The sequence below is a fragment of the Medicago sativa genome, chromosome 1 (assembly GCF_051527215.1).
Source record: "Medicago sativa cultivar Bolivia chromosome 1, Bolivia_mono, whole genome shotgun sequence".
Classification (NCBI taxonomy): domain Eukaryota; kingdom Viridiplantae; phylum Streptophyta; class Magnoliopsida; order Fabales; family Fabaceae; genus Medicago; species Medicago sativa.
Window position 1 is genome coordinate 17,835,500 of NC_140749.1, and position 24,085 is coordinate 17,859,584.

The following is a 24,085-nucleotide window of genomic DNA, read 5'->3' on the forward strand; positions in this document are numbered from 1 at the left end:
ACTCACCCTAGAATTAAAAAAAATAAAAAATATTGACATGGCTACATATGGAAATATTTGAAATTCACAAGGCTTTACATTCTTTGTACAAAGACTTCATATTGTTGGGGAAGCTGGCTAGAAGACTTGTGCGGTTGACTTGAATCACCTGTTAACTAATTAATTACAAGTCTTTGCATTTGACCAAAACAAACAATTCTATCTCATGAGGGAAATTTCTAGGAAGCTGTTATAGTGAAAGTGAGTTTGAAAAATTCCTATAAACAGAGTCAAGACTCAAGACATAGTACTATTGCTCAAGAATCAATACCATGAACACTCATTATGGTTTATTGTTGTTGATGCTTTACTTTGTTGTTAGAACAACTACAGCCATGGTCAATAGTTGTCCAGATTTAACGTGTGGAAATCAAGTTATCAAATTCCCTTTCCAAATAAAAAACCGTCAAGCATCCATGTGTGGCTATGCAGGATTTGAGTTACTTTGTTCATCGGATGACGAAACAATGATTGAACTCCCTCACTCGGTGAAACTCAATGTTAAGAACATTGACTACAAATACCAAACTATTGAACTATCCGATCCACAAAGTTGTCTTTACAAACATATCCACAACCTTAATCTTTCAGAATCTCGTTTCAACTACTTGAAACATGGCTATAATGATTTTGTCGACAATCACTTTTTCAATTGTTCACTTTTGATTAGAGATAAGATGGACTCATATTTGGTTCCGTGTTTAAGTACATCAACCTCTCAAATATACGCTATCCCTTCTTATGAATCAATCGACTACCTCCCTCTTTCGTTTTGCACCAAAATGTTTAATGTTTCATTAAACAGCAAATCTGGTTCTGTTCGAAACCAAAACATTCTTCGTTTGATGTGGTCTGAGCCTAATTGCAAACATTGTGAATCAAAAGGAAACAGATGTGGCTGGAAGAATACTACCAACAAGGAAGTTGATTGCTTCGCCAAAAACCACAAAGGTAATTTTTACCTAGCTAGCTGTTTCTATTCAGAATTGTTATCCCATTTCTTGAGTCTTGACACAAATACATAACACTGTATTTGATTGTTCATCCTCTATTATGTGGTTAACATATTTAAGAAACTATTGTTAAGAGTGCTTCTAATATGGACCTATATTTTTTTAGCAAAATATCACATGTTTAATTTCCACCCTCTTTTTCTCTTACAAAATTCACTATTTTACAAAAATTGATGAAGATTCATCTTTGGGACACTATTGAAAACACCCTTTTTTACATTTTCAATTTTTTTAGCTATAACTAGGAAGATGGATGAAGAAATGTCTAAATATAGTTCATCTGATTAAAAGAAACAAAATATTTGTTGACCAATAGATTATCTAACCATAGTTAACTTGGTCATGACTTAGAATTTTCAATTCTTGTAAATATTTCATCAATCTTTGATTGCATTTAAAATTATTTCAGAACATTAACAAATATAAACTGAGTTTTGCAAGTTTGATTTTTGTAGGTTCATCAACGATGCTGGTCAACACAGGTCAGCTATACATTTTTTATTTTCTTTATTTTAATTATAGCATGTAAGAAAATCTTTTTTATTAAATTATTTTTCATAAATGCAGGGTCAATTTTAGGATCATTGTTTTTTATTTTGCTCACCGCTGCAGTCTATCATATTTACGACTCTTACATTCTGAAGAAAGCAAAACAAGCAATAATAGAAAAGTTTTTACAAGACTATAAAGCTCTTAAACCCACAAGATACTCTTATGTTGAAATTAAGAGGATCACAAATAATTTTGGAGACAAGTTAGGCGAAGGAGCCTATGGAACTGTTTATAAAGGAAGCATTTCAAAAGAATTCATTGTTGCTGTGAAGATACTAAATGTTTCTCAAGGAAATGGGAAAGACTTCCTTAATGAAGTTGGTACAATGGGTAGAATCCATCATGTTAATATTGTTAGATTGGTCGGTTTCTGTGCTGATGGATTTAAAAGAGCTCTTATTTATGAATTTTTACCGAATGGTTCACTGCAAAAGTTCATAAATTCACCAGAAAACAAGAAAAACTTCCTTGGTTGGAAAAAGTTGCATGAAATTGCTTTAGGTATAGCTAAAGGAATTGAGTATCTTCATCAAGGTTGTGATCAACGCATCCTTCATTTTGATATCAAACCACAAAATGTGTTACTTGACCATAACTTTATTCCAAAAATATCTGACTTTGGTCTTGCTAAATTATGTTCAAGGGACCAAAGCGTAGTGTCAATGACCGCTGCTAGAGGAACTTTGGGCTACATTGCTCCAGAAGTTTTTTCAAGGAACTTTGGAAATGTGTCTTACAAATCAGATGTTTATAGTTATGGAATGATGTTGCTTGAAACAATAGGTGGGAAGAAAATCACAGAGGATTTAGAGGAAAACAGTAGTCATGTTTACTATCCGGAATGGATTTATAAACTTATAGATGACGAAGAGGAAATGAGAATTCATGTTGACGATGAAGGGGATGAAAAAGTTGCAAGAAAAATGGCCATTGTGGGACTTTGGTGCATTCAGTGGCATGCTATGGATCGACCATCAATGCAAATGGTGGTTCAAATGTTGGAGGGAGATGTAGACAAAACTCCAATACCTCCCAATCCTTTTGCTTCTCAATCAAGACAACCTAGGAGAAATGCTGGAGCTACGGTTACTAGACAACTAACTCAAGAGTTAGATGTAATTCAAGAGTTAGATTGACTTCTCAAACATGTTTTGTCTGATTTATAAATAGCTTTTGAACCAGAATCAGCCTGCTTTCTTTCACTCACACACATAAAGCCATACATATTGTGTTTAACCGGACCTTATATATAAAATATATGAACAACAATGTATATGTAAACATATTGTTTATATGTATTTCCTGCGGTCACAATTCAACTTGAAAAACCTAAGAAAATATCTGTCGAGATCCTTTTGCATTTTTAATCATTCATGGTAAAGTGATTGCATTTGCTGTGGTATCATCTCTAAAACAGTTGACTACCAATGCAATTAACATGGTCCCCTCAATATGAGGGGGAAAAAAGTACAAAGCCTCAATGTACACAAAACAATCTTCTGGAAATGTACATGTAGGGTATGATGGAATGTTAGATACATCAGCTGCTCATCCAGTATTAAATATATTGAAGAAGTCCGGTAAAAATCTGCAATAGCACAATTTTCACTCGTTCTTAACTGACATCTCGGCAAAGAAATAGGTAGAGAGAAAATAGTTGTGAAGTGATATGTGATAAGAGTACCTATGGAAATACAAAGACTGCTAGCGTTTGATACAAATCCAATAACTTACTTATTACAAAAGTTTACACGGGAATATATATAGAAGTTAATGAACTACTTACTTAATTATATAAATGTTCAATGGCTTAAGTCCAATACTTTATTATCTAACATCTACAGTAAAACTCATGATGCATCAACAAGAAGTTCTAACAAAATACGAAAAACATATTAAATAATATAAAGTTTTAACAATACCCCTCAAACTTTCAAAAAAAATAAAAAAATACCCCTCAAACTAAAGCTTACCGCGCGTTAAGTTTATCACAGATTAACCCAAAAATTAAAATAAATGAGCTGATATAGAATCAACGGAGAGTAGCAACCAAAAAGACTTATTATCATAGAGAGGGCGGCAAGAACCATCACCATCAACCAAGCAAAGAGAGAAGTCGTCCACACAGAAGAATCAAGTCAAACCAATCCAAACAAAAGAGTCGGTAGGGAGAAGCAACCATAGATAAGAACCAATAGAGAGGAGCAACCAAACAGAAGAATCAAAAGGGAAAGAAACAATCAAACAGAATAATCAAAATGGAGAGAAGCAATCAATCAAAAGAATCAAAAGGAGGAGAAACAATCAATCAGAAGAATCAAAAGGAAGAGAAGCAATCAATCAGAATAATCAACAAGGAGAGAGACAAACAAATAGAAAATCAACATGATTATTCTTTATTTGTTGTTGTGTGTAAGCTTCTTCTAATTATAAGTAATTCACTAGAGTCAAAAGGAACATATTCTTCGTCATATAGTGGTTCATCCTTCTTGTCTTTTTCAAACACTTCATGAATGTCATCGAGAACATATTCATCATCATATTTTGGAACTCTTTTTTCCTCTTCTTCAAAACTTCTCAAATGTTAGCACCAACGTATTCTTCATCGTATAGGTGTATATTTTGTCTTTTTTCGCCATTCTTTGAGTGTTTTCCTTCTCCGACTTGTTCTTTGAGACTAGGGACAAGATTTTCCCAACTTGTAATATCTTCAAAACCTTAATGAACTTTGATGTTCTTCATTCCATGTATTACAAAACTTTAATGAGATGTCTTGCTTTCCAAATTACATTATTTATTAATAAACTACTCAAAACACCTATGAAATAGTCTGATTTAAGGAAGAAACAAAATTACATGACTCACTTGAATACAATACAAAATATCTCTAAAACCATGGGAACCTTCCCAAAAATTCCTCTACAATGACTAAATTGTCTACTAAACTAACTCAAATACATACTAAAAATAACGTAAAATGATCCATCAACAAAGATAATCTATATTAGGTCAAGAGTAACCTCAAGAGTGAGGTCCACACCTCATCATAACCCAAAATCTATTGTCTTCCATATGAGTTGTGAGCACTTTTTGTTGTTTTGATCTTTACTCACGCAACTTTTATGTTCAAATAATATTTTGTTGCTTTTCTCCAACAACTAACAACTAAGCAACAGTCCGAAGATTTTGATTAATTACGGGAACATGTAAAATTTTGGAATTTGGGTTAAAAATCATGATTTTTAATATATTTTTTATAAAATACATAGAAATTTCTATGACATAATCCTTCGTCTTCTATTTTATTCTCTACACAGTAAACATTGGAAATTTGTATGACACAAGAGCTTACGTCAAAACTTGATTTACAGGATACATATATTTGAATTTGATAATATATTCAATTATGTGGTGCCTATCAAATATCAATAAGTCCTACTCTAATTAATTAGTACTTCCGGCAACATCTATCAGATTAAATTTAATGAAAAAAGTCTTGAAGCTTGCGTCAAAACCGAAGTTGACAAATAAGGAGCTGTTTCAATCAAAATTTAGGTATAAACGAACTATAGGCATTGGGCCTTTTTAATATTAATATTTTTCTTAAATATTTTATGTAAATTGCATTTTTTTTCATCTATTTTAAATGCAAAATAATTTACTAAATTATTATAATCAATTTAATTTAACATTTCTTTCACAATAGATAATAAAATCCAACTCATTCAATCATAGTTGAGACATTATATCTTGACAAAAAAAAAAGTTGAGTCATTATATTTACATTATTAGACAAGGTTTTATTAATTTTTTTTTTTGACAAGAAGGTTTTATTAATTATACATAATTAAATATGTCAATTGTTAGGTGTATTATTTTCTACTTTTATATAAGAAGTTGAATTACAAAATTAATACTTTCGTTCCTTAAAAAAAAAAAAATTAATACTTTCGTGAAAACAGCAAACATTAAAAAATTATTACTATCTCATTACTAATAAAAAATAAATTTTTTGAGGCAATATGGCTATGACTTTAATGGCCTAATGATTGAAACGGCCTATAATGATTTTGATCATAAGGTCTTGCTAACCATTGCCAAAAGGGCAATGGTTAAGGAAACCAAAAATAGTAGTTTTATATTGGAAACTACAATTTTTAAACTTTTAAAAAGTTGAATCCATCATTTTCTACCATTTCCCAACACAATATTTCTATTATTGTTCTCTTAACCAATACCTGAAGGGCAATGTTTAACATTTCCCTTGATGATATATTCAATCTTTGAGAATCAACGGAAGACTTTAAAAAGTCTACGAGCTTATTAATTGCTATCTTCCACGATAATGCCTTCAACTAATTTGATGTAAAAATAAGAGTTTTGGTTTTGTTACTTATCCGAAAACAAAAAAAAAAATGTCATTCTTTGTGAATATTGTGGTGGTGTACTTGGTGATGCTGCTTATACTTCTGTTCAACAAAGTGTATGGTGATGAACAACAAGAGTCATGTTCTCGAACTTGTGGTGTCCATAACATAAGCCACCCTTTCCGATTGAAAGACAGTCCCGAAAACTGTGGTGACAAAAGGTACATCTTATCATGTGAGGACAACAACCAATTGATTTTGTACTATGGTTCATTTGGAAAATACCATGTGCAATCAATTAATTACAATAACTTCACTATACGTCTATTGGATTTCAATCTTGCTTCTAATATTTCCATTCCTCCTTATTATTCTTTAGGCCTCTATAATTTCAGTTCTTTCTTCACCTCACCCTACCTAGCTTATCAATACAACTTTTCAGATGTATTGACAAAATCTATGTTATATGTTAGCTGTCCGAATGGGACGGATGGTCGTAGCTGTACGAATAGTACTAGTTTGTATTCACAGTACCAGAATTCTTTCTATGCTGTTGCCTACAAAAAATCTTTGTCCGAATTGGTGTTGGGAGATGGGTGTCGTATAGAATCTATGTATCTGACATCTTTGGATGTTGAAGACGACGACAACAACATTTCTTGCATGGACATCCGTCGTGAGATGGATTTGAACTTTCTTGGCTCAATAGTCTTTGCAAAGATCATTGGGTTCTAGGGCTTGATCACAATAACACCCCTCGTTGTCGACCTTTAGGTAACTTGCTCCAAACAACTCCACCTTTCTCAGTTTTTTTTTTTTTTTTTTGGTTTAATAAAAGTTTAGGATGAGTTGGGTGATCCTTATGATGCTGGAAGTTGAACTTGAAGTCACACTCTTGCAAAATATAATTCAACGTCTTATATTTAACTAGTTTATTTATCTATTTTATACTTTACTCATAATAAAATTCATATCATATATGAATTTCATATCATATATTTGTACCAAAATAAATAAATTCATATCATATATGGGAGGGATATACATCGCTGTAATTTAATCCCGCTCTCTATTATAGTATTTTACAATCCATAATTATTGACTAATTTTAAGTTTGTTTGTTAACTTGTTTGTTAACCATGTTTTTGTGTATATTATTGCAGAATACACGTATTTGTTGGCTTTCCGAGGTATCACGATTTACATAGGTAAGCCTTTGCATTCCATTAAGTAAATGCAGGACATGCTAAATAAAGTGTGAAATTAAAAGGTGCTAATTAGTAAGTAAACTAGTCCATCTAAATTGGCACCAGAGAGAATTGAACATGAGACATTGAGGAGGAAGACACTCCAAAATCTCAGTCAACACCTCCAGGCCAACCCAAGTGGGTATTAACTGGATTAGATTGTTTGAAACTAGTATTTACACCCATGCAACACACGGGGAGAAAATTAATTATAGATACACACATAATTTTATGCATATAGTTTATTATATACAAAATACAATTAATACTAAATAAGACAAATTGTTTATTAATGAAAACGACAACAAAAAAATTTAATTCATATTATAGTTATACCATATGATATATCTTACAGCTCCCCTTGTTTTTTGAGTGTAGATTGAAAAATTATTTAGTGTTTTCAAGTCCTCTTAATTTTTTATTTGATAATTGTTCACTTAAAGATATATGCTCTTGACTCCATTTAACCACATGTATTATCAACTTATTTGGAATTTGCAAATCCTCCAATATTTTTAGAAGATAGCCTTAACTTAAAAATATCTCTTCTTGCACCCCGTTTAACCATGCATAATATCTTTATAAAATCCACAACTATGTAATCTAATAGCATAACATTCCAATCCCATTATATATCAATCAAGTCAAATCTTAAACAAAATAAGTAAATGAAATAATATTTACAAAATACTTTGAGGGAACAATTCCATTAGCTCCAATGATAATTTCACAGTATCAAAGTTGGAAACCTCCTATTTAAACATATAATTCTTCTTTATCTTTTTGTTCTTCAAGAATGTGAACTCCAAATTAAGACATGACAAACATGAAATGCTTATACGACCGAATTCTAAATGTCTATAGTGAATGTCTTATGTATTGATTGCTTGAAGGCAAAATGAACGTCTTTCATTGCTTGAAGTTTGGTCCTTTACTTCTTTCAATGCTTGATGTTTGGTCCTTTTGATGAAAGAGATGAACGATAGTATTACAACTATCTGTCTGTAACATATCCATGTGACTGTGTAAGAAACATAACTAATAAGAGAGAAAATAGTACATTTCGCTAAGAGAAATGATTCAGTGAAATTACATCAACTAATATCCACATATAAAAATGATTCATAATGTTGAGACATCATGAATACTTTTATTTAAACATTTATACAAAATATGCAACCTAAAATAACAACAAATATAGCAGAGACCAGAGGTGTAGGCTTACTACTTTAAGTAGATTCAAATGTGAAATTTGAAAATATGATCAATTCCCTCATTAAGAGTCAATAAAATTAATAAAATGACTTTTACCATTTGTAAATTGTCTTGTATGGAATTCATTGGGTGAAAATCCTTTAAACCACCCGGAAACACAATGTTCCATAATAATGTTTCTAACAACACAAAGTCTTGCATTGATTAACATCAAGCATTCAAATTCATATAATTACGCATTATCTAAAATGATTTTTAAAGGTTATAAAATAACAACTTTGAACACCAAAAGGATCAGAATATTATCAAAATGATTGACTAATTAACCAAGTGCTCAACTGGAGAGTAGGTTCAAATTTGAAATTTAGTATAACAACATATTTAATTTAAAGTTTCTAACAGTACAAACTTTTGGTTGAAGAACATCTTTTGCATGACAATCCCATAAGATGCATATAGGATCGATCCCATATAAAATAGTGATTATAATTTCTAATAGGAATAATCCCCCGAATATTACTATACTTTTATTCCACCATAAAAACACCAAATAAAATGAACCTGTGTATCTCAATTGCTAGTGTGATGTCTACGCGATTAGTAGCTGGCAAGCAATGCAGCTAAGTGAGTCATGTAGACAAAAATACAATAAAATAGTTATAATTCTCCCTGCAAAATAATGTACCAAAGCAGAAAGTTAAAAACTGCAAATTCTATTCTAGTATATTTATTATATATATCTAAATTATATATATACTCAAATACATAAAACTGTAAAGATGTAAAAAAAAGGTGACTATTGTGAAAGGCAAAATTGGCGTGAAAAATGCATCTTGCAGATTCACTGATTAGTCTCAAAGATGATACTAATGATTAAAAAGCCTAATATTAAAAAGCCTAATAGTTTATAGCTATTGCTTCCATGAAAACATGACTATAGCTTTAAGATTTACAAAAGACAAAACGAAAAATAATGTAGGTTGGATTGGTGTCAACAACCAGAAAAAATACATAACATCAATGGGATTATAGCATAATTAAAATCAAACAAATAAAGAATAATAATAAGCTTAATGATCACTACAACAATAGGAAACTAACTAACTAAATATATTAGCTTTTCATCAACTTAAAGTTTTTGGGAATCACTCCACATGTGAGAGAAAACTAACTAAACATCATCCAAGCATAAAACATTACTTGTAAAATAAAAAAACACCATAAAAAAAAAGAGGCACACTATGATTCTCTACAGTGAAACAAACTGGAAAAAAAAAGATCCAAAAGACAAAGGAACCTCACCTAAATATACACAGAACCTTCAAAAGACAACCCACTCAAATAATTTCACAACCTGCAAAAAAGAGGAAAAAGAATCAGGAAGATGAGGGATGAGAAAGCCATGGATTTTACAGCCACATATAATATTAACACTCCTACACTTTAATTCAATCAATTATACAAACATCTTGTGGGTTGAACAAATCAGCAGCAATGTATTTACAAAATTGAAATAACTAATTTATGAACTTGATTCATCACATAAATGTAAGTACCAAGAACATAACAATCAAAAATGAAAACAATCTATAACAACAACAACCCAATTCACGTTTCAGTTAAAAATCAAAACTTATTTATTGTGTTTTCAACAGTAAGATCAAAACAAAATCATCAATCATGCACGACAAAATTGAGAGAGAGAATGAACCATGAGAGCTTCGAAATCAGCAACAACACTTCTTTTTGGGTTTGGCTGCGATTACTGCTAGCTTTGTTCCTCATTGTACTTGACATTTCTTCGATTTCAAGGTTTGCCATTTGTTCTGCACAAAGAATGATAAACAGAAAACACCATGAAATAAGAGAGAGAGAGAGAGAGAGAGAGAGAGAGAGAGAGAGAGAGAGAGAGAGAGAGAGAGAGAGAGAGAGAGAGAGAGAGAGAGAGTTACCTTCTGGTGAAAAAAATCCATGGATCTCCACCAAGGATTGGATGGGAGAAGAAGAATAATAGTGAAGGAATGAGAAGGATGTAGAGTGAGATGGATGTTCGTTTGAAGTTGTGAGGTGAAAGGTTGAGTTTTGAGAAGTTTATTTTAAGTTTGTCTAAATTTTTTGATCTGACAGCATCTTCAATTGTCTTTAGTGGAATTTGAATTTCAAATGAAAGTATTTCCCTCCTATTGCATGAAAGCTAGATTTGGCTAAAAAAGTAAACCTTTAGTTTTTGTGATGTATAGGTGGATGACCTAGAAATTTGACACTTGTCAAAATCTACCCAAAATGAGACTTACAGTAGTCTAATATTAAGATATGTATCATTATATTTTTCAACTGTCATTTAATTTTAAATGGTGAAGTTTATTATAATTTCACTTTATTTATCTCTTTTCATCTCTTCATAGGTGAGTTGGCATTTTTGATCAGCCTTGTTAAATTTGTTATTGGAGCACCGTGTATCATTGTACTATTAATCTACAAATGGCGACGAAAACATTTATCGATGTATGATGGCATTGAAGATTTTCTATGCAGTGACAATAGTATCATGCCTATAAGATACTCCTACAAAGACATAAAAAAGATAACAGAACATTTTAAGACTAAACTTGGTAGCGGAGGTTATGGATCTGTTTTCACAGGACAACTTCGAAGTGGTCGTCTTGTAGCAGTCAAGTTATTGGACAACGCCAAGTCCAACGGTCAAGATTTTGTCAATGAAGTTACAACCATTGGTAGAATTCACCATGTTAATGTGGTACAACTAATTGGATTTTGTGTGGAGGGGTCGAAACGTGCTCTTATATATGAATTCATGCCAAATGGATCACTGGAAAAATACATATTTTCTCATACTGAAGAGAATCATTCCTTGAGTTGCCAAAAATTGTATTCCATTTCACTCGGAGTGGCTCACGGCATTGAGTACCTGCATAATGGATGCAATATGAAAATTCTACACTTTGATATAAAGCCTCATAACATCCTTCTTGATGAAAATTTCAATCCAAAAGTTTCTGATTTTGGACTAGCTAGGCTTTCTCCTACAGATAAAAGTATTGTGTCATTAACTGCTGCAAGAGGAACCATTGGATACATGGCCCCTGAACTATTCTACCGAAATGTTGGCACAATATCTTACAAAGCTGATGTCTATAGCTTTGGGATGTTGTTGATGGAGATGGCAAGTAGAAGGAAGAACTTGAATGCATTAGCTGAGCAATCTAGTCAAATTTATTTCCCTTTCTGGATTTATGATCGATTACATGATGGTAGCGAAGTAACAATTGAGAATGACACAGTTGAAGAAATGAAATTGGCAAAGAAAATGATGATCGTGGCTTTGTGGTGTATACAAACAAAACCTAGTGATCGTCCTTCAATGGATAAAGTGTTAGAGATGCTTGAAGAAGAAGATGGGGACTTGCAAATGCCTAATAAGCCTTACCTTTATGCACAAGATATACCAGCAGATGATGTTAGAGATGATAGTACTAGCGTTTCTTGGTATTCCTCTGGTGCGTCAAGACCGATATAATCAAAATAAACTATGAGTATCGATAACAATGTAAGACAAAATAAAACAGATGCAATCAGACCGATATAGTCAAACCTCTTTAATTTCTTCTTGGGTTCTCTCTACAATGCCGGGGCCCTAGTCATTTAATATTGGAAAAAGATTCATGTACCACTCTTTTGGTACACCCATTTCTACCACCTATGACATGGCATGTAATAGTAATAAAAAAAAGATTGATAAAAAAAAAAAAGATTGATATAAAAGAAAGAAAATAATAGATCTAACAAACCAAAAAAATTGAAACTTTGTCTCCTATCTCCGCGCTCTCCGCTCTCCATCCCTCTATATGTCGTCGCCCCTCCCAGTCTCCGATCTATGACCGCCATCTCCTCCTAGGGTCCGATCTCCGACCGCCATCTCCTCCGAAACGCCATCTCTGCTCTCTCTCCATCTCTCTGTGTCGTGGCCATCTCCTCCCAGTCTCCGATCTTCGACCGCCATCTCCTCCTAGTCTCTAATCTCCGACCGCCATCTCCTCCCATCTCCTCCCAGGTTGCAATATCAATTCATGGTTTTTCTTTTTTCTTTTTACTGTTTTTTTACTATATTAATTCTCTAATCTCAGATCTAGTAACTACTTTTTTGACTCTGGATCTAGTAATTTTTACATGCTTGAACATATATGTTTTGTAGTTTTTATCCCTTGGGGATAATCTCCATTTTTATTACATATTCTTTCTGTCCTGAACATGGTTGGGTAGGATTATTACACTAACACTTGAAGTAACTAATGTACGTTAATTTGGTGCATTACTTTGGGTAGGATTATTGGTTGTTAAGCAATAGTAGTGATGGACATATGTGTTAGTACTGCATAACAAGGCAAACATTGATTTTTATTAATCAAATTTTGGATTATGTTGATTAATTTGGTAGGTTGTTAGATTTTGTTCAAGTGTTAGTGGATGATCTGATGGACATAAGTTTTCCCCAATTTTTGTAGTTTGCAGGTAGAGTTAGTGTCAACATATGTCCAAAGAATTGTGGTCGAACTTTTGTTAAAAAATGGTAAAATTTTTGAAATTTGAAGGGAAAAAATGTGGTTACGTCTTTGTTAAAATATGGTTAAGTGAATATAAATTTTTGTAAGTATGTCTATGATAACAAAGATAGGAAAACATTAACTCGTCACAGTATTATTTCCATAACGTTCTTCAATTTTTGTGGAAAACGTGTGATTGTAAAATGTGTTTGTATTTTAGTTACAAGATAAATTTTTTCAAAACGTTCTTGTGACGTGTGTTGAGAATAGGTGTTTGTGTGTGTTTTAATTGATGTTGATAGAAATTGTTTTTGTATACAACAGTTAAGGTCAACATCATGAGCGAAAACAAACGAAAAAGGGATTGTGATGTTGGTGTAAGTACAATTTAATTAATGAGATGTTTAATGTGTATGTAATTGTTTGTGTTTTATGCCATTAATGAATGAATAATGTTGATTTTGCAGCCACAGATAAAGACTCAAATGCCCCGTACCAATAAGTTGGTAGATATTAACCGAACATTGTCTGATGCGCAATGGAGTAGAATTATGAAAACTCCGTTCCGATATCTTGTGGATATGAAGACCTATATACGAATGAATGGTATAAATTGGACCCATATGTAATTTTTCATTTTTGGAGTTGTTTTGTGGCATATTTTATTTTGCATTTGATAATGATTAGTAATGTGTTTGTTGTTTGGGATCAAAAAAATTAGTTGATTGCAAGAAGACTCAATAACTAACACTTCAGGTTTTTAATGATGACATTGAGCAATATAAACGATTGGGAATGGAATTATAATATCACCCCTTGATCTGGAAGTACAAACTGAAAAGAAGCTTCAATTTAGGTTGTTGTCAATTGTCATGACTTGATATACCCAAGGTGAAAGATAAGAAAGATCTTGGAATCATGAAAGTCAAGGTCTTGTATTACCAGTTTAACAAAGAGGAGGGATTGGTTGTACTAGAAGAAAAGATGAAAAGTGTATGGGAAGGACCATAACATGATATAATGGCTCAAGAAAGAATGAGTGATTCTTTGATAATTGACAGATTTCTTTGTAATCTTTTGACTTGGATGTGTAATATTAAGGTATTGTAAACATTCCTTATTTATTGTAAATCAATGGGAAATTTATCACTGAAATATCAAAAGATATAGATTCTATGTTGCTTGAACTCTTAATATCATGTGAAATAGTGATAAAGACAATTTGGTCATGAAAATAAAATGTGGTTACACCTTTGTTAAAAAATGGTTAAACGCAGATCATTTTTGGATAGTTTTCCTAAAGTCTGTCAAACAATGAAGATCATTCACCTCACTTTATTATCATCAAACAATGAGTAAATAGTTTAAACTTGAATACATATATCGCCTTAAAATGCCTTAAAATGATATTGTTTTCACTACATTTTATCACTTTTGATATTTCAGTGATAACTCGCCTTAAAATAATATTGTTTTCACAGGAAAATTATGTATAACCAAATATTTGAAGTGTGTAACCACAATTTTACAAAGGCGTAACCATGTTTTTTTTTTTCTTTCATGTGTTTAAAACTAGTCGTGAGACATTCTAATTTACGAAAAAATGGTTACGCCTTTGACAAATTATGGTTATATTGTTCGTTTATTTGGTTATCTATAACTTACATGTGCAAAAAAAAAAAAAACAATTCAAGCCAATTGTCAGTGAGACATTGTAATTTACGAAAAAATAGTGGTCACGCATATGTAAAAATGTGGTCATACAGACCATATATTTGGCTAGTTTTTCTTTCCCAGGTGTAAATAATATCGTTTTAGGCAAATCGAACGCATAATCTCATTTGATCACTGCACTAAAAGCATTTCCAACCATAAATAATCTGTTTTACAATCGGCAAGTTTATCACGCCTAAGGATGGACAAGTTCTAATTTATGAAAAAAATAGTGGTCACGTATTTGTAAAAATGTGGTCATACATATCATATATTTGGCTAGTTTATATTTCCCAGATGTAAATAATTTCGTTTTAGGCGAATAGAACGCATGATCTCATTTGATCACTACATTAAAAGCCTTTCAAACGATAAATAACTTCTTTTACAATCTGCAAGTTTATCACGCCTAAAGACGGACAAGTTCTAATTTCTGAAAAAATAGTGGTCACGCATATTAAAAAATGTGGTCACACATACCATATATTTGGCTAGTTTATATTTACCAGGTGTAAATAATATCGTTTTAGGCGAATCGAACGCATGATCTCATTTGATCACTGCTCTAAAAGCATTTCCAACCATAAATAACATGTTTTACAATCGGCAAGTTTATCACGCCGAAGGACGGACAAATTCTAATTTATGAAATAATAGTGGTCACGTATTTGTAAAAATGTGGTCATACAGACCATATATTTGGCTAGTTATCTTTCCCAGGAGTAAATAATATCGTTTTAGGCAAAATATATACATATATGTCTCTGGCCTCTCAACCCTGTCACAACCTTCACAAGCTATAACATTCATTATATCTTTCCCCCAAACGTCTTCCTCAAACATCAACCTAACAGGATCCTCACATAACCATTATAACATATGTAGTTAAAAATATTCATATAAAATTAAATATCAAATGTAACAATACAACACATAATTCATAATGGCATAAAATATGTCTTCCTCTAAAAGGGATATCATCAGAACTAAACATACAACAAATATTACTCTTGTTCAACTTCCCAAATAACGACTTGAACATCTAACCAAGTGTGGTTTGGTGTTTGATATAAACCATAAAACTCTAACATATACTCTAAAAACATCAGATGTTGCCTCCACCACATGATCCTCTCGCGTTCAAAGATGAATCAAGCTCGACTGAAATTAAAAAAGAAAACACTTCATTAGTTAAAATACAAGTGTGGAGTACCAAAGGATGTCTAAGGCATATGTCGGAATATATATATTAGAACCCAGAAGATGTCTTCCCTTGAAATAGCATGTGTAGAGTACCAAAGGATGTCTAAACCATATGTCAGAATATAAATTAGAACTTAGAAGTTATGTACCTTCTCTAAAAGATGAAGGCAATCTTGATTTCCTTCAAATTCAACTTAGGCTCAATCAATTTCGTCTTGAATATGCTGCTGAAAACAATCAACAATAAAACCAAAAATCAGCCAAAGGAACAAAACCAAAAAACAGCCAAAGGAACATAGCAGCTGATTCCCTAAAAGCACACCAGAAGCCACTGATTCTGCAGCAATAAAACCCCCAAACCTGCGCACAAACAAACAGCTCTACAGAACACCAAAATGAGTCGATAGGCTATATTGTACCTAAACTACAATAAAAACTAAAATCAGAGGCCATAAAAAGAGACATTAATTCACCTAAAACACATTTTAATAGAAAGACATTATTTCACAACCCATATCTACAACTTCCAACTAAAATTCTTCCACTGACATTCTTAACCACCCAAAAATCAAGAGCAGCAAGAAGAACAGTCACCACAAAAATGATAACAAAGTTATCAACAAAGAGCGCCGATAGAATGTAAAATGCCAACGCCGTAGCTTATCAAATACAAAACACAACAAATTTTACATCGCAAATAATGCATGTATCTTATATCACAAAACAAAAAATTATGAAAAGAATGAGCATAATTGATTAAACTAAACCTTGAAAAGAACGTGAAAGAAACAAGTCCTTGGATTGGAGTAGTTTTCAACTACAGACTGCACAAAAAGAAAAATCGTACAAATCTTAATTAATTATACTAATCAAAGAAATTGCTAGAGAAAATGAAATAATTGAAACCAGATCTAAGAATGGTTGAAGAAAACGTTGAATTTACCTGGTTGGGATCCATGCGTGAGCTTCTGAGAGAAGGAACGAAGCTTGTGAGGAATCAAAGACGATGGAGCATGCCAGATCTTACACCTATTGGGAAGGAACGAAGCGGCGGCGAGGGAGATTGAGGTTGACGAAGGTGAGAGTGTGAGGAAGGAAAAAGGAAAAAGGAAAAACCTCCACAAACAAGCGCGTTTTTTTGTAGTGGGAGGAAAAAGAAAAAGAGAGACAATCAGTGGAGTGTGGGGCCCACATTGCCACATGTCATTTTTTTATGTGGAGGTAGGAGGGTGTTTGCCACATAGGGATGTTTACCTATCAGGACTCTTTAATATTTTTCTTAGATACTATTTATACTTTAAATATCTACTTATATATGTGTTTTCTCTATTGCAAGTTAAACTGTTGTTAAATGTATTTTACATACTTATATAAGTTCTCTTTTCTTTTTTGGTGAAAAAAAAAAGGTCTAAAGACCCTAACAACTAGACCCTAACAGCTGAAGATTCAGCAAAAACAACGTTCAAAATGAAATAGGAACAAAATCAAAAACATTACTCTAGTCTTCTAGACATTGCTATTATTTACAACACTCCCTCTCAAAATGGTGAATGCATGGATTATCTATAATTTCCACCTTACAAGTAAATTGACTGAATGTTATAGATATCAATCTTGTGAAAATGGTACAAGTGCTACTGAATTTACATAGATATAATAATATAAACCTATAACAGACTTACTTAACTGGCCACATACAAAAATAAAAGTAACCGAACATATTATATTACTATTTACACTATTGTTTACAACATCACATTATGTACTTTTTCTAATTTGAATCAGTTAGATAAGTTTTTTAATATATAAAATATAACAACAATCCAACAGCATAATTAATAACAAGTGTTCATTATCTTGATTCTTATGCTTCTTAAAAAAAAAAAAAAATTATCTTGGTTCATTAGTATCATATGTTGACTTTGAATATCATATGTCTTTGCACATGTTGCTTTGAATTAGTAGTACACAAAAAATAATATCGTCCGAAATTTCAAATGTTTACATTTATTTTTTGGACAAAATTCTTACGCGACTTTAAGAAGTGACGTTCATGGTACTAGTATTCTCATGAAGACTTTAGACTCAAGGAGTCGAGCAAACCCTTAACAAAAGGCTTAAGTTGACTTTAAGAAGTGACGTTTAAGGTACACGCGCTTAACCACCATTTTTAGAAAGACTTTCGACTTAAGGATTCGGGCAGACTCTTGTTGAACCATCAACTTTGATACTAATGTTGGCCCCATGAGGGTAGTCTTAGAGATGATCTAAATTGTGTCAAGAACAATCACATAAGAGAGTTTGACACCACATTTGGACTAAAAACCTTAAGACATCTCAAACGGTAGTCATTTCATCCAGAAATATGTGTACCACTTTTACCTCATTATCTACATGACATGTTGCTTCGAACCAGGGTCGGCCCACTATTTTTTAAAAGTAAGCGAGGTTTAAAGTAGTGTTAAATATACGAGGTATTTTTTGTTCAAATATGATGCCTATTTATTTGAAAATTTAGTGAAAACTAATTTTTTGTTTGGTGGGCCTAATGTGAGGGCTTGAGTGGCCTATCATTGGGTTGGTCCTGCTTCAAACAATTGGCTCTGATACCAAAGTTGAGTCATGAGTGAACCCATCTAATAACACTTATTTGGTTAATAATAGCAATCAAACAAATGAGTTGGACATCATATTAGACTCGAGTTTTGGAAAATGCTTTTATAAAGAGAAAAGTGAGATTATGAAAGTTTGTCGACCATTCAAACCATTGGGTTGGTCTTGCTTCAAACAATTGGCTCTGATGCCAGAGTTGAGTCATGAGTGAACCCATCTAATAACACTTATTTGGTTAATAATAGCAACCAAACAAATGAGTTGGACATCATATTAGACTTGAGTTTTGGAAAATGCTTTTATAAAGAGAAAAGTGAGATTATGAAAGTTTGTTGACCATTCAAACCATTTGCCCAATATTTTTTCGTGATATATAGCAACTACCTTTAGTTTATGAGTCCTATGATTTATATATTGTTCAACTAAATTTATTGTTTTGATCTTCAGTCACACAACTTATGTTCAAATTGTTGGGTACTATAGTAACGTAATAATATTATGCAACCAAACTAAAGATGAGAAACTTTAGGGAAATGTTAATGAGTGCCTCCGGGGAACTCTTTAATCACTTTAAATGGTAAATTTTTTTATGAAAAGTTATGTATTTAATGCAATGGAAATTGTAATAGTTGACTTTTTGAAGGAATAATTGCTAAATTTGTGATCCTTAAAGAGTATCTCTGGAACACCCGTTAACAAGACCCTAAACTTTAACGTTGTTTTCTCTCTGTATATTTCTCAATTCTTCGTGATCTATTTTATTCTCTACACTATTTTATAAAACGTTTTCGAAAAAATCATGATAGTAAACATTGCAAATTTGTATGACACAAGAGCTTACGTCCAAACCAATTTTACGGGAAACACCTATATTTGAATGTGATAATATATTCAATTATGTGGTGCCTATCAGTAAGTCCCAACCCATAACTTACAGCACTCCCAGTAGCATCTATTAGATTAACCTATAAACAAACACTTTTAAATTTGATGAAAAAGTCTCGGAGCTTGCATCAAAACTTTGGAATCTTGGACTTTTAAATTCAATCATGTTACTCCTATAAACAAACATCTACCAGAATAATCAACTAAAGACTTTAAAAAGTCTTCCATCTTATTAAATGCTATCTTCCACGACAATCCCTTTAATAACTAATTTGATGTAAAAATATGAGTTGTGCAACATCTCAAAAAACCAAAAAATGTCATTCTTTGCAACATTGAACCTTGTCTTGGTGGTGGTCCTGCTGCTTATGCTTCCTTGCAACAACGTGCATGGAGATGAACAACAAGAGTCATGCTCTAAAAGGTGCGGTGTCCATAACATCAGCCACCCTTTCCGATTGAAAGGCAGTCCCAAACATTGTGGTGACAATAGGTACATCTTATCATGTGAGGACAACGACCAATTGATTTTGTACTATGGTTCATTTGGAAAATACTATGTACAATCAATCAATTACAACAACTTTACAATACAATTATTGGATTTCAATAATCTTGGTTACTCTAATTATTCCCTCCCAACTCATCCACTAGGCTTCTATAATTTCAGTTCAGGGAACATCGATCCAATAGCCTTGCCATATAGAGTGTTTGGGGACTATATAGATTTGTTCCAGACTATGTTATATGTGACATGTCCCAATCATGTCCAATATTCTTCAGGTATTTACTTTGATGCTGCTTGCATGAACATCAGTAATTCATATGAGCAGCAGCAAGGGAACTATATTGTGTTTGGGGACAAATCTCTTTTGGAATTGGGTCTGGAAGATGGGTGTCGTATAGAGTTGATGTTTCTTACATCTTGGCCTTTTAAACATGGTGGCAACGACAACATTTCTTGTACGGATATTCATCGTATGATGCTTTATGGATTTGAACTTTCATGGCTGAATAGCCTTTGTAAAGATGGTTGGTATTCCGACTTCCTCGATTACAATCACCAACGTCCTCGTAGTTGTTCACCTTCAGGTAATTTTCTCCAAACGACTTCCTCAAGAGTTTTTTTCTTCTTCTCTGTCTGTGTTTGTAGATTAGACTATGAGGCAGGGAGTAGAGGAGAGGGATGATTGATAACATATACATATAGATTCTGGGTATTTAAGTTTAACGTTTATACCATATTAGTAATTTTTTCAATTTTAAATTGGTTCTTCGTGTCCGGAAAAACAAACATGTTAGTCCTTTAATTTCTTTTTTGTAATAAATAGATTCATTTTTTCATCCAACTTTGTTTTAAAAAGCTTACATGACCATTTGACATTGATGTAAAAGGTCTAAATAAGTGTGTATGACATCAAACATGATTACTTACATAATTTTTCTTGTTATTGTTTCTCAATTCAATCATAATTTAACAGTTAAATATTTAATCAATAACATTATAAATCAAGTAATTTTGGTCAACAAGTCTTTGGAAGGTTAGATGGTTTTTATATAATCCGAAATAGCACAATTAGACTTCATATTATATAATCTAAACCAGGGCAATTTGAGAATTTTTTAGGGCCCTTGAGAAGTTAGGAGGATGGAAAAATCTCTTTTAACAACTCTATACTTATTTTCAAAGTCATAATTGGTGTTTGCATACAATTCAACAGTGCAAAAAACAGTATCCATACTAGACGAACTGGTAGTTTTGTGTTAATCATATTACGTTTATGTTATTGCAGAAACTTGGAGTTTACAGGCTATGGTAACCGTATCTATCTTGTACTACATAAGTAAGCTCTCGCATTCCCTTTAATTAAGTGAGAGATACTCCTCTCGGTATTAATTATAAGGCCATTGACCAAATGGGGTTAGAATTCTCAATGCTAACTTCAAACTCAATATAGTTTTGATTGAGCAAGAATAGATCCATTATGATCTCATGCAAACAATCGAAAATAATAAAATATTGAAGCTATATCTCAATTTAATATTGAAAATTGAGTAAACAAGATCAGTGCAGTTCTTTTAACTTGAATAAAAAAGTTCCGAAAATTTGTTTACAGGTATATTGCTTGGTTTGCTTTCCGGAGTTAAATTTGTTCTTGGAGGACCGCTTATCATTGTATTATTAATCTACAAATGGCGACAAAAACATTTATCTGTGTATGATGGCATCGAAGATTTTCTACGCAGTGATAATAGCATCATGCCTATAAGGTACTCTTACAAAGACATCAAAAACATAACAATTCAAGATAAAACTAGGCAATGGAGGGTATGGAACTGTTTTTAAAGGAAAACTTCGAAGTGATCGTCTTGTAGCAGTCAAATTATTGGACACAGCCAAGACCAACGGTCAAGATTTTGTCAATGAAGTTACTACCATTGGTAGGATTCACCATGTCAATGTGGTACAACTGATTGGTTTTTGTGTGGAGGGTTCAAAACGTGCTCTTATATATGAATTCATGCCAAATGGATCACTGGAAAAGTACATATTTTCTCTTATTGAAGAGAGTAACTCTTTGAGTTGTGAAAAATTGTATGCCATTTCTCTTGGTGTAGCTCGAGGTATTGCATACTTGCATAGTGGATGCAATATGAAAATTCTACACTTTGATATAAAGCCTCATAACATCCTTCTTGATGAAAATTTCAATCCAAAAGTTTCTGATTTTGGATTAGCTAGGCTTTCTCCTACAGACAAAAGCATTGTGTCCTTAACAGTAGCAAGAGGAACCATTGGATACATGGCCCCTGAACTATTCTACAGAAATGTCGGCACAATATCTCACAAAGCTGATGTCTATAGCTTTGGGATGTTGTTGATGGAGATGGCAAGTAGAAGGAAGAACTTGAACGCATTGGCAGAGCAATCTTGCCAAATTTATTTCCCTTTTTGGATTTATGATCAGTTACATGATGGAAGTGAAGTAACAATTGAGAATGACACAGATGAAGAAATGAAATTGGCAAAGAAAATGATGATTGTGGCTTTATGGTGTATACAAACAAAACCTAGTGATCGTCCTTCAATGGATAAAGTGATTGAGATGCTTGAAGAAAAAGATGGGGATTTGCAAATGCCTAATAAGCCTTACCTTTATCCACAAGATCTACCAGCTGAGGATTTTAGAGATAATAATACTAGAAGTTCATGGTCTTCCTCTGATACATCAATAAATGATTTCATGGAACCAACCTGATCTCGTGTTGGTTCTTGGATAAGTAGCACAAAAATTGAAGCATATTAACTGCCAACCAACTCGTTCGGAAGTATTTCCCAACTTCTGCAATTAATTTTAAATCTGTATTGGTATCACCATGATAGTATTGCAAGATGTCTATTGGTCTGACCATGTATAAGCAGTCATGTTGAGACATCCATTGTCACCACCACGGTTTGTACGTCATAAAGCAGCCACCATGTAAGCATCGATATTGTATGCATTATTAGTTATGGGCCTACACGAACATGTGTGAAGAATACACATTGGGACGTTAGTGGTTGAAAAAAAAAATAAAAAAAAACACACATAATAGTTAGCTTGATCCAATGAGCCATTACAGAAAACTCGGTTTTTCTTTGTTGATCCAATGTGTTAGTGGTCTTTATATTCATCATTTTACCACACATTATTTGTGCTAAGTTGTTATAGTATTTTACATGTATTCATTCATGCAAATATGAAGGTTTACCTTCCACACTTTGTTTCTTTCTTGAATTTAAGATTATTTTTTTTTTAATATTAAAAAGTAAAAAAAAAAAAAAATTGCTCCTGAAAAATGGAACTATGTTTAGCTGGAGGAGAAATACTAGGAGCACTCTCTTAATATATTAGAATAAATTTTATATTTTAATTTTATACTTTAACACAGATCATGATATCATGGAGAAAAACGTTTCTGAATTCGTTTTTGGCAGTTTTGTTTACAATGCAAATATTATTATTATTTACTACTTTGTTTATATCAAAGCTCAACTAATGTATTCCTCAATTTCATGGGGAATAGATTTTACAAAGAACACCTCTAAGGGAAATAAATAATGGCCCCTTTAAGGGAAATGTTTCCTAACTTGCATACTAAGGAGGAACTTGCCCCTGCAATTGCATCATATGAGAAAGATGCCACTTCCTCCTCGAGTTGATTTGTTCAAGTTAATCATCTGTCATGGTGTTCTTGTTCAGACAAGTGGTGAAGCTGCTTGTGGAGGTGTCCTTTGCGATCATCATGGAACAATTTTATTTGCTTTTGCATCTGGATTAGGTCGTTGTTTGATAACACATGCTATGCTCTGGGATATTTTTCTTGACACTAAATTGGTAAAGAGGCTTTAGACAAATCCAAATTGAGTATGATTCACTGGTGGCAATAAGATATCTTTCGGATGAGTGTTCCTCGACAGACACTTGTGCACAACTTGTCGCTGGGATAATTGATTTCCAAGCTAAAGGCAGTGTCTGTTGGTGATCTCGTTTTGCAGAAAACTAATCAGGTTGCTGACGGATCGGCAAAGTTTGATCTCTCTCTAGATGACAAGAGTAAAGTTTTTGATTTTGTGCCTACTTTCATTTTGAACGTTGTTTTTGCTGATTATTTGGTTGTTGTATTTCCTTGTA

At 32.6% G+C, this 24,085-nt stretch overlaps 2 protein-coding genes, 3 long non-coding RNA genes and 2 pseudogenes across 8 annotated transcripts; 5 read left to right on the forward strand and 2 right to left on the reverse strand.

The window, feature by feature from the left end:
* The first annotated feature begins 288 nt into the window (after window positions 1-288).
* On the forward strand, window positions 289-2,942 carry LOC146953251 (rust resistance kinase Lr10-like). The gene is made up of 3 exons (XM_085708486.1): window positions 289-990; window positions 1,508-1,534; window positions 1,620-2,942. The coding sequence occupies exons 1-3, from the start codon at window positions 312-314 to the stop codon at window positions 2,738-2,740; spliced, it is 1,827 nt and encodes a 608-aa protein (XP_085564612.1). The 5' UTR covers window positions 289-311; the 3' UTR covers window positions 2,741-2,942.
* A 433-nt stretch (window positions 2,943-3,375) lies between these two features.
* On the forward strand, window positions 3,376-12,095 carry LOC146953252 (rust resistance kinase Lr10 pseudogene; annotated as a pseudogene). The gene is made up of 3 exons (XR_015009000.1): window positions 3,376-6,745; window positions 7,135-7,179; window positions 10,839-12,095. The product of XR_015009000.1 is annotated as a rust resistance kinase Lr10 pseudogene (transcript).
* On the forward strand, window positions 6,020-6,706 carry LOC146953253 (uncharacterized). Its single transcript, XM_085741324.1, has one exon. It carries the CDS (start codon window positions 6,020-6,022, stop codon window positions 6,704-6,706), a length of 687 nt encoding a protein of 228 aa, XP_085597450.1.
* On the reverse strand, window positions 7,818-10,763 carry LOC146953254 (uncharacterized). Of its 2 annotated transcripts, XR_015009017.1 has the most exons (5): window positions 10,386-10,762; window positions 10,145-10,259; window positions 9,736-9,787; window positions 8,995-9,102; window positions 7,818-8,220 (listed from the first exon to the last, which is right to left on the reverse strand). It is a non-coding gene; the product is annotated as an uncharacterized LOC146953254 (long non-coding RNA). The 2 variants fall into 2 exon arrangements; XR_015009011.1 differs by having other exon boundaries at window positions 7,818-9,102; window positions 10,386-10,763.
* Window positions 12,096-12,101: 6 nt separating the features above from the next.
* On the forward strand, window positions 12,102-14,175 carry LOC146953255 (uncharacterized). The gene is made up of 3 exons (XR_015009028.1): window positions 12,102-12,505; window positions 13,320-13,372; window positions 13,463-14,175. It is a non-coding gene; the product is annotated as an uncharacterized LOC146953255 (long non-coding RNA).
* Window positions 14,176-15,590: 1,415 nt separating this feature from the next.
* Window positions 15,591-17,171, reverse strand: LOC146953256 (uncharacterized). The gene is made up of 4 exons (XR_015009074.1): window positions 16,855-17,171; window positions 16,679-16,735; window positions 16,061-16,138; window positions 15,591-15,869 (listed from the first exon to the last, which is right to left on the reverse strand). It is a non-coding gene; the product is annotated as an uncharacterized LOC146953256 (long non-coding RNA).
* Window positions 17,172-19,584: 2,413 nt separating this feature from the next.
* Window positions 19,585-23,170, forward strand: LOC146953257 (LEAF RUST 10 DISEASE-RESISTANCE LOCUS RECEPTOR-LIKE PROTEIN KINASE-like 2.2; annotated as a pseudogene). The gene is made up of 3 exons (XR_015009038.1): window positions 19,585-20,501; window positions 21,203-21,253; window positions 21,527-23,170. The product of XR_015009038.1 is annotated as an LEAF RUST 10 DISEASE-RESISTANCE LOCUS RECEPTOR-LIKE PROTEIN KINASE-like 2.2 (transcript).
* The last annotated feature ends 915 nt before the right edge of the window (window positions 23,171-24,085 follow it).